Raw genomic sequence first — 10,486 nt, 5'->3', positions numbered from 1 at the left:
TTTTTTCGAGGAATTACGGCTCAGCTCTCACGTCTCCCATTAGTACTTAACACTTCGTTGACTTTTCTTCAGATGCATCGGGAGGCACGTGTCCAAACTAAACACTATTTTATCATTTCCTGCCTCTTATTTTAAGTTCTCTTTGTTCTTTACTCTCCGTGGAGCCGGCAACGTATTCCAATTAATGCACTACAAATCTTGGCTGTTGGCTGCTAACCACACATTCATGTATGTCACTAGACAACAAGCCCATGGCACTCAATTCCACTCTAATCATAGAGATTAGAGTTCTGTCGCAGATGATGCTTGGAACGGACCACTGAAGATCACATCCGACCTTCAACTTGCATTCCTAATTCACCAACCACACAAGCTCCCCAGTCCAATAGGCAGAGCATAGTTCTCCATCACTCAGATATAAGGCAACGAAGGCCAGCAAGGATGTGAGGCTTGCCCAGGCTTATGCCACGATATAACCGTGAGCAACTTTAAAAGCATTTGTGTTACACCTGGAAATATCAAAAGGGTTCATGCTTCAAATGTACCTTATATAAAAGTGGTTGGAATTTTTGCTGTTGTTAAGCTGGACTATGTTGGCATAAGAACAGCGTTCAGGTTTTCTTAAGTGAGTTCTCACTTTGGAGTTGCTCCAGGTAGGATGCTGACAGGGATGAACTGTTTTCAGCGCCTGGGACTTCCTGCTCCCTCTGGAAGGTTTAGAGCAGTGATTCTTAACCTTCCTAATGCTGCGACCCTTCTCTACAGTTCTTCATGTTGTGGGGGACCACCAGCTATAAAATTCTTTTCTTTTTTTTAAATGTCATCAAAGTAAAAACTTTAATGCAGTAAAGAATATCAACAGAACAAAGAGCCCCTACAGAATGATAGAAAACACTGTCATATAATACAAATCATGAGGGATTAATATCTGAAGTGTAAAAGAACTATATATAACTCTACAACAAGATCAAGCACCTCAATGTTAAAATGGCCTAGAGACTGAAGAATCATTCACGTGCCAATGTGAGCCACACGCGGAAAATATCACACTATTAAATCCTCTACCAAAATACTTTATACAGCTGTTTCCCTGGATCTGGGGAGACGGCTTTCTGGTTAAGAGCATCTGCTGCTCTTGCAAAGGACGGGGAAGAGGGTGTTTCACTTCCAAGCACCCAGAGGTGGCACACAGCTTTCTGTAACTCCAGCTTCAAGAGATCTGCTGCCTTCTTCTGGAATCTGAGGACACATGCATGCATGTGAGGTAGTACACACATGCATGGAGGTAACTTATATGCATAAAATCAATAAACACTTTAAAATGATTTTCTTGTGGACCTTAGCATACTTGGAAAAGTTAATAAATTTTGTTTAAACTTATATTCCATCTTTAATATATTCCTTATGGATATGCAAATGTTTCAGACTCCATAAACACAGTAAATCTAAAGTAGTTCTGACCTTACATATTTTAGATACAAAATACAAAGCTGTATTTAGAACTCTGGGCGGGGAGTATAAACACACCCATTAATAAGTACCATTGAATAACAACATTCCTAAGAAATGTCCTTTTTTATTGTATTTATTGAGCTATATATTTTTCTCCTCTCCCCTTCTACCCTCTCCCATGGTCCCCATGCTCCCAATTTACTCAGAAGATCTTGTCTTTTTCTATTTCCCATGTACATTAAATCCATGTTTGGCTCTCTGAGGGTCCTCTTTGTTGTCTAGGTTCTCTGGGATGGGGAATTGTAGGCTGGTTTTCTTTGCTTTATGTCTAAAAACCACTTATGATTGAGTACATATGATATTTGTCTTTCTGAGTCTGGGCTACCTCACTCAATATGATGTTTTCTAGATCTATCCATTTGCCTGTAAATTTCTTTTTTTTTTTTTCACAGGACACAGGCATTTTATTGAATCCAGGCCCAGCCCGGGCGATACCTCTACAGCTCAGAATGAAGGGCTCAGGGAAGGCACAGGTTAGAAAACTGCTTTAATGGAAACTTCCCAACATACCATCTGGGACAGGGTGGAATGTAGCCAGGGCTGGCCCTGGGACAATACTGAGCCTGTAGTTGTTACCAAAATATATATCTGTCACCATAAAAAACTGCTGCACTGCCTCAGCCCCACACAGGTATAAAAATCATAAATATGTACACTCTTGCCACTCCTTCACAGAACCAAGGTCCAGGGAACCCCTCCCCTAGAGACAGGCTAGGCACGACATGGGCGTATCGCGAGGGGCATTAAGGCCTGGAGGTCAGCCCCTCACCTGGGCCTAGTCAGAGGCAGGCAAAAAAACAACTTTGGTCCAAAATTTGAAGGTAGGAGCCCAATGGTCTCAGGGCTGTTTTCCCCAGGCAGGGGCAGCACTGGCCTGGGCCCTACCCGGAAGTTGGTCACCAGGAAGGAGGGGATGAGCACAGGGACACAGAAGCTTAAAGAGTACACACATACCACTGTATCATCGCTATAAAAAGTTACTTAAAACTCTATCTCTTATAAATGGAAAAAGATCTGGGTATTTGGTCAAGTGGAAATATTGCTAGGCACAGGTGTCTGTGACCACAGAGAACAGAATACAAAGGTCACATGAGGCTAGGCAGCTGAGGATGGCCTGGCCTCCTGGGCAGGCCAGGGACATGGGAGAATCATGTCACTTGATTATAAGGGGTGGGGGCGGTGGCCACGGTTCCTGCACGGCATAGGGGCCTGTAGTGCAGGCCTCGGCTCACCGGCAGGTCTAGCGACAGACTTGGTGGCTTGAGAGGGTGAGTGTGTGGCCGCAAGTGGGCTGGTTTTGTAAGGCACGAGAAAGCGGCTGTGTTTGGGGGCACCGCTGTGGCCTCACGCCTGAGCTCCTCAAGGCATGGTGCCGGGCCTGACTGGGCCTCTGTGGCCTAAGCCATTTACCGCCACAGCAAAGTAGACTAGATTTAATTTTTTTAAAAACAGGTAAACTGATCTCTTTAAAAAAATAAAATCTCTGGTCTGTAAGGTCACTTCAGCTGCTTTTAAAGTGGCTTTTTCTGGAATGGTGGAAGCTGTCGCAGGCCCACGTGCATCTAGATGGTAGATTTTGAGAAGGACACACGCAGATGGTGGTTCTCGCCCAGATCATGGTTGTGCAGCTCAATCAGCGCCTGCACTGCCTCCTCCACGGAGCCCATCTGGATCAGTGCCATCTTGCGGTCCTTCTGGAAGAACTTGAAGCCTTTGACCACACCACCGTTGCTGGAGAAGAGGTTCTTGAGGTCATCCTCTGACACAGAGGGCGGGATATTAGAAAGGTGCAGAGTGGCTGAAGGTGGGAAGATGTTCTGGAAGTTCTTGGAGCCCGGCTTCTTGAAGCGATGCAGAGGTGAGCTACCATAGTCCTTGGTCAGGCCCTGGTCCTCCTGTCCCTCACGAGGCAGCTGCACACTCTGATGCTTTGACAGTGTGATGCACACTGATTTCCCATGCAGCTTGTGCCCATTCAGGTGGCTCATGGCCAGCTGGGCCTGGCTGCCATCGGCCATCTGTACAAGTGCATTCTCCTTCTTGTTGAACAGAATCTTCACCCGCTGCACATCACCATAGACGCCGAAGAGAATAAAGAGGCTTTGGGGTGTGACTCTCTCAGGGTTCAGGTTGCTGACCAAAAGGACAGAATTCCCTGCACCTGCCAGGCCTGGGATGGCGATGCGGCCAGCGGCAGCAGCGGCAGCAGCAGAAGGTATGGCTAGGGGGGCCAGCGCTCCGTGGACATTAGGAACAGAGAGACCAAAGGCTGCCGCCATGGTCTGGTCCAGAGAAGGCTGGCTGTCCCCAGAAGGCAAGTCGGGCCGAGTATAATCTCTGCTCTTGTCATTGTTGTACTTGACATTGAGACTGGTGAGCTTGGAGAAGTCAATGCGCAGCGTGCAGCAGGCGTTGTAGATGTTCTGGCCATCCAGCGACAGCTTAGCGTGCTGGGCGCTCACAGGGTCAGCATATTGCAGCAGCGCCTGGAACTGGTTGTTCTTGGTGAATGTGATGATCTTCAGGACTGTACCAAACTTAGAGAAGATCTGGTGCAGCACGTCCAGGGTCACTGGGTAGAAGAGGTTTTCCACAATGATCCTGAGCACTGGGCTCTGGCCTGCCATTGCCATTCCAGCATCCACGGCAGCAGCAGAGGCTGCCAAGGCCAGATTTCCAGACTGCACAGAGTTCACGGCCTGCAGGGCTGCCTGGGCACGCGCCTGGTTGGGCGAGCTGTCAGTTTTGAGCTCCTTGTGGTTAGAGAACTGGATGTAGATGGGCTGTCCCCGCAGCACGGGTGCCACTGAGGTGTAATAGTTGACCATGGTATTGGCAGCCTCCTCCGTGTTCATTTCAATGAAGGCCTGGTTCTTCCCCTTCAGCATAAGGAGGTTGGTAACCTTCCCAAAGGGCAGCCCCAGGGAGATGACCTCGCCCTCAGTGACATCACTAGGTAGCTTGCGGACATGGATGACTCTGGATGGAACCCCCGTGCTCCTGTTGTCGCCTTTGAACTTCTTGCTATCATTTCCATTGGCTGCTGAAGTCGAGCTGTTCATGATGAAGGGGCCGTTGCTGACACACGTGGAGAAGAGCTCGTCGGATCCCCGCTTTGTACCGACTGCTATGTCTGGGACGATGCCGTCCATGGCACACGGAGCAGACCTGCGGGGGACGGAGCGGAGGCGCAGGAATAGCCTTGCCTGTAAATTTCAAGATGTCATTATTTTTTTCTGCTGTGTAGTACTCCATTGTATAAATGTACCATATTTTCCTTATCCATTCTTTGGTCAAGGGGCATTTAGGTTGTTTCCAGGTTCTGGCTATGATAAATAATGCTTCTGTGAACATAGTTGAGCATATGTCCTTGTGGTACAATTGAGCATCTTTTTTTTTTTTTTTTTTTTTTTACAGTTTACCTGATGGATTACGTTGACAGATTTTTTGTATGTTGAACTGTCCCTGCATCTTTAGGATGAAGCTGACTTGATCATGGAGGATGATTTTTTTGATGTGTTCTTGGATTTGGTTTGCCACTATTTTAGAGTATTTTTGTATTGTGTGTTCACGAGTGAGATTGGTCTGTAATTCTCTTTCTTAGTAATGTCTTTGTGTGGTTTCTTCCTTGACCCATTGATGATTCAGGTGAGCATTGTTTAATTTTCATGTAATTGTGGGCTTTCTGAAATTAGTGTTGTTGAATTCTAATTTAAAGCCCTGGTGATCCAATAAGATACATGGGGTTATTCCCATTTTTTTTTTTTGTGTGTGTGTCTGTGCTGGAGGTTTGCTTTGTTACCTAGTATATGGTCAATTCTTGAGAAGGTTCAATGAGGTGCTGAGAAGAAGGTATATTCTTTTATGTTTGGATGGAATGTTCTATAGATGTCAAGTCCATTTGAATCATAACAACTGCTAGTTCCCTTTTTTATCTGTTAATTTTCCATCTGACAGACCTGTCCAGTGGCGAGAGTGGGGTTTCATATGTGATTTAAGCTTTACTGTTGTTTCTTTTACATATGAGGGTGCCCTTGTATTTGGGGCATAGATGTTCATTATTGAGATTTCTTCTTGATGGATTTTTCCTGTGACTAATATGAAATATCCTTCTTTGTATCTTTTGACTGATTTTAGCTTGAAGTCTATTTTATTAGATATTGGGATAGCTTAGGTCTATTTGATTGAATTTTTTTTTCTATTCCTTTACTCTGAAGCGATGTCTGTCTTTGAGGTTGAGGTGTGTTTCTTGTATGCAGGAAAAGGATGGATTCTGTTTTCGTATCCAATCTACTAACTTGTGTCTTTTTATAGGTGAGTTGAGTCCATTTATATTAAGGGATATTAATGACCAGTGATTGTTAGTTCCTGTTATTTTAGTTTTTGTTGTTTGTAATGTTATTGTGTCTATTTTTCTCCTTTTTGAAATTTGCTACTGTGAGATTATTATTGTCTGTGTTTTTGTGGATGTAGCTAACTTCCTTGGGTTAGAGTTTTCCTTCTAGTACTTTGTGTAGGGCTGGGGTTGTGGCTAGGTATTGTTTAAATCTGGTTCTGTCATGGAATATCTTTGTTTCTCTGTCTACAGTGATTGAAAATTTTGATGGGTATGATAGTCTGCACTGTCATCTGTGGTCTCTTAATGTCTACATAACGCTTGACCAGGACCTTCTGGCTTTCACCATTTCCATTGAGAAGTGAGGTATAATTCTGATAGGCCTGCCTTTATATGTTACTTGGCCTTCTTCCTTTGCGGCTCTTAATGCTTTTCCTTTATTCTGTATGTTTAGTGTTTTGATTATTATGTGGTGAGGGGACTTTTTGCTTTGTTTCCATCTATTTGGTGTTCTGTGAGTTTCTTGTATATGCATATCTTTCTTTAGGTTGGGAAAGTTTTCTTCTATGATTTTGTTAAATATATTTTCTGTGCTTTTGAGGTGAATTTCTCCTTCTTCTATTCCTATTATTCTTAGGTTTAGTCTTTTTATGGTGTTCCATATTTCCTGGATATGTTGTGTTAAACTTTTGTTAGAGTTAATGTTTTCTTTGAGATGTGAATCTATTTCCTCTATTGTATCTTCAGCGCTTGAGATTCTCTCTTCCATTTCTTGTATTCTGCTGTTTATGCTTGCATTTGTGGTTCCTGACAATTTTTTCATAATTTCTGTTTCTATAAATCCTTCAGTTTGTGTTTTCTTTATTGTCTCTATTTCAGTTTTCAAGTCTTGAATTGTTTCTTTCATCTGATTGTTTTTTTCTTTAAGGAATTTGTTGATTTCTTCCAATTTTTTTGTTTGTCTTTTCCTCCATTTCTTTGAGGGAATTTTTCATTTCTTCTTTAAGGACCTCAAACATTCTCCTAAAGTTATATTTTAGGCCATTTTCTTCTGCTTCATCTACATTTGGGTATTCAAGTCTTGCTGCTGTAGGACCACTAGTTTTTGTTGCCGTTGTATTGGTCTTTATGGTGTTGGGTGTACTCTTATCTTTACTGCCCATTTTGTCCTCTGATTGGTGTAGTTGGGTCTGTGTCTCTGGTGGTCAGTCTTCCAGGTGCCAGTGGAGGCAGGCACAGATGGTTGCTCCTTGTGGTGCAGTCATGTTCATGTGGTTCCAGTACCCTGGGCGGTTACTTGGTATTCCCAGGGTTTACTCAGGGCTCCTGTGCATTGCTATGCAATCCTGGGGGTTGTTTGGGCCTGCCCCCATGGAGATTGCTTGCTTAGGGCTGCTCCAGCTGAGGTCGCTGCCTTGGGCTTGCTCTGATGGAGGTCACTGATTTGTGCCTGGTCCCACAGAGGTCTCTGACTCAGTTCTGCTCCCTCTGCGGTTGCTCCCTTGTACCTACTCCTATGCAGATTGTTGCCTCAGGCCTGCTCCAGCAGAGGTCACTGGCTCAAGTCTGTTCCCATGGAGGTTGCCGCCTCGTGCCTGCTCCAGTTGAGGTTGCTTGCTCAGGCCTGCTCTGGCAGAGGTGGTTGTCTCAGGCCTATTCCCACAGATGTCCCTGGCTTGAGTCACTGACCTGGCTTGGGCCTGCTCCCATAGAGGTCCCTGTTTTGGGCCCAGTCCTATAGAGATCTCTGGCTTGGGCCTGCTCCCTAGGTGGTCAGTCCCTCATACCTGCTCCTGTGGAGGTTGCTGTCTAGGGCCTGCTCTGGTGTAGGTCACTGCCTCAAGTCTGCTCCTGTGGAGGTCTCTGCCTTGTGCCTGCTCTGGCCTATTCTCACAGATATCCCTGGCTTGGGTCCAGTCCTGCAGAGGTCTCTGACTTGGGCCTTCCATAAAGTTATTTTCATTGCTACTGCATAACTGTAATTTTGATACTGCCGTGAATCATAATGTAAATACCTGATAGGCAGGATAGCTGATCTGCTACCCCTTTGAAAGTGTCATTCAACGCCACAGGGGTCATGACCTACAGGTTGAGAAACATTGGTTTGTCATCTTCTGCTGCTGTTACCTTCCCTACCCTCCAATCCTACCTCTTGGGTCCTGACTGAAATTCCAATCTCTTGATTCTCTTCAGTTTGTCAATTGACTGTAAGGGTGGGTCCCTTGTCTCTAAAGTAGAAGGCCTATCTTTTGATAACTTCTGTCTTCAGGGTCCTACAGCAGGGAGCAAAGCTTTTCTTTCTCTATCAGAGTGGAGATTCAGGAGTGCCCAAGACAGGAGATGCCTTGCTGTAACTTATCCCTTAGCTGACCTTTGGCTGCTTTTAAGGAAAACGAAGGAGAGGAAGGAGGGGCCTCTGAGTGGGCTGACACAGAAGGGTTAGGCCTAGATGGACACGGGGGAAAGATCTGGCACACAGCCTAGAGTCATCCCAACTTTAGAGACTAGGAAAATCAGGAAGGCTGAGGCCGTGTGGGTAGCTGGTTGGGGAGAAAGGCGGAGAAAGTGGTGTGGAAAATCCCTGTAAGGAACGGATATTTAAGAAACAGAGTGGTCAACATGGGCAAATACTTTTGAAAAGTTGAGTAAGATGGAGATGCTGAAGTGGCCTTTGGACTGGACACAGCAGGATGTTCACAGCCCTGAAGTAGCATGCAGATAAAGCAGGCTGGTGGAGCAGGCAGAGGCAAGGATGGGCGGCTGGAAGTGCAGCCGCCACCACAGAAGGCGTTTTACAGGAGGAAGCTGTGCTGTGAAGGAGCGGAGGAAAGAGACTGCGGCTGGGAGGAACGTAATGTCAAAAGATTCTTCTTTTGGTTTTAAAAGGAAGATGCGCCTGTCAGGTCATGGAAATGATCCAAGAGAGAGGAAAATTTTCATTATGCAGGCGAGACAAGGGCTCTTAGGAAGAAAGTTCATGGGAAGGACAAGGAGATGGTTTTCAGGTCGCCGCCAGGAGACTGACCTCTAGTGGAGTGAGAACGTGTTGGAGTTTACATGTAGAATGGTTCCCACAGGCTCGTCGTGTGTTTGAACACTTGGATTCCAGCTGGTGGGACCTTCTTTTGGGAGGCAGAACAGTGGGGAAGTGGGGCCTAGCTGGAGGAGGTGCCATCCTCGTAGTAGGGGCCTTGAGGTCTGGCCCTGCTTCTTGCCTCTTTCTGCTGCTTGGTTCACCCAGATGTGAGCAAGAAACCTTGTGTCTCTGCTACCATGGCTATGAGAAGCTTCCGCTGCAGTGCCAGACTGTACTCTCAAGCCACGAGCTAAAATAAACGATTTTTTTTCTCTTGAGCTAATTCTTGGTGACTATTTGGTCATATCATCCAGAGAGATAACCAATACACATCTGTTTGTGGATCCTTGCTGTGCATAATAAGACCTTATACACATACCCGGTGTTGGTAAGTATTTGACATTATCATCTTATGTCAGGCTCTTTCAATAACAAAGAAAACAATTGCTGGATAGATTAATTCATTGCTCAAAATTTAGCCTTGAATGCACTGGTAGCTGACATAGCTTGACCAGAGAGGAACACGATTCAATAACAATCGCCCTTGTCCCTCCAGCCCTACTCGGGTGACATATACTCCTTATGGATATGGATATGTCATGCTATGGATGTCATATGCTTGAAAAATAGGACGACCCTAGTGATGAGTGGCCACCGACACGGCTGTCTATAAGTACACTTGTCATTTCCTTCTTCCCTTGACTGTTGCTGATACTATTCTTCAGAACTCAGGAGAGTGGCAGCTGGGAGCACGGTTATGGGGAAAACTGCAACCTCAAGAATTCCATTATTGTGCAATCCCGATGGAAATCACTCTCTGCAGACAGAGGCCTCCAGAGCTCTCGTTTCACCGACCCCCGTGGAGAAGCCTTCCTGACCAACTTGGGTGGCAGCCCAAAAAAAAAAAAAAAAAAAAAAAAAAACCCAGTGAGAGCAAAAGTTTGATGTGGGCTGGGAACTCAGAGTTCTGTCTACACGGAATGTTGTTTTAGATCATCAGACCTCACTGCTGACACAGACTCACGGACACAGTTCACTGGTCTTGCTAAAGATCCAAGGAGGAAAACTCTGTGTTCTCAACAGTATTGTTAAAAAAAAAAAGTTTTTTGTTTCTTGCTTTTGTTTTTTGTTTTAGAAAAACACAAACCTCCCTCCACTGTTTTAACCAACAAAAACCTAAATAGTCTAATAAAATTTCAAAATCAAAACAAAAGAATATCAGGCAAGAGCTTTAGTTCTAAACTAGTAACAAATCGTCTCTAAAATGTTGGGCAGAAAATCGATTTGTCAAAGAATGGAAGGAAAGGGTCCTGGTGTCCATTTAAAAGCGAGCGAGTATACTGGGTTGTAGTCACACAATGAGCAATGAGAGAGAGGAAAAAGATACCACCCTCACAAGGGTGGTGTCAAGCAAACAGATGGTGGCCCTGCTATGTGCAAACAGGTAAAACCTGTGCTGCTCATGACAGGAGGGAGACACTAGAAAGAGTATGTGAGGAGGCCTTCCGATTGCAAGGTGACCTCACTTGGGAAAAATTTACCCAGCTCTGCACTTTTTTATG

General features: G+C 45.1%; 1 protein-coding gene across 1 annotated transcript; it reads right to left on the bottom strand.

The window, feature by feature from the left end:
- Nucleotides 1-1,886: 1,886 nt before the first annotated feature.
- LOC121433052 (polypyrimidine tract-binding protein 1-like) lies at nt 1,887-4,707 on the bottom strand. The gene has a single exon (XM_041631290.1). It carries the CDS (start codon nt 4,662-4,664, stop codon nt 3,075-3,077), a length of 1,590 nt encoding a protein of 529 aa, XP_041487224.1. The 5' UTR covers nt 4,665-4,707; the 3' UTR covers nt 1,887-3,074.
- Nucleotides 4,708-10,486: the final 5,779 nt, after the last annotated feature.

The sequence above is a fragment of the Microtus oregoni genome, unplaced genomic scaffold, assembly GCF_018167655.1.
Source record: "Microtus oregoni isolate MIOR12 unplaced genomic scaffold, Mior012 000036F_ref0000092, whole genome shotgun sequence".
NCBI lineage: Eukaryota > Metazoa > Chordata > Mammalia > Rodentia > Cricetidae > Microtus > Microtus oregoni.
The sequence above is the reverse complement of the archived record's forward strand: the minus strand, read 5'-3'. Positions and strand labels throughout refer to the sequence as shown.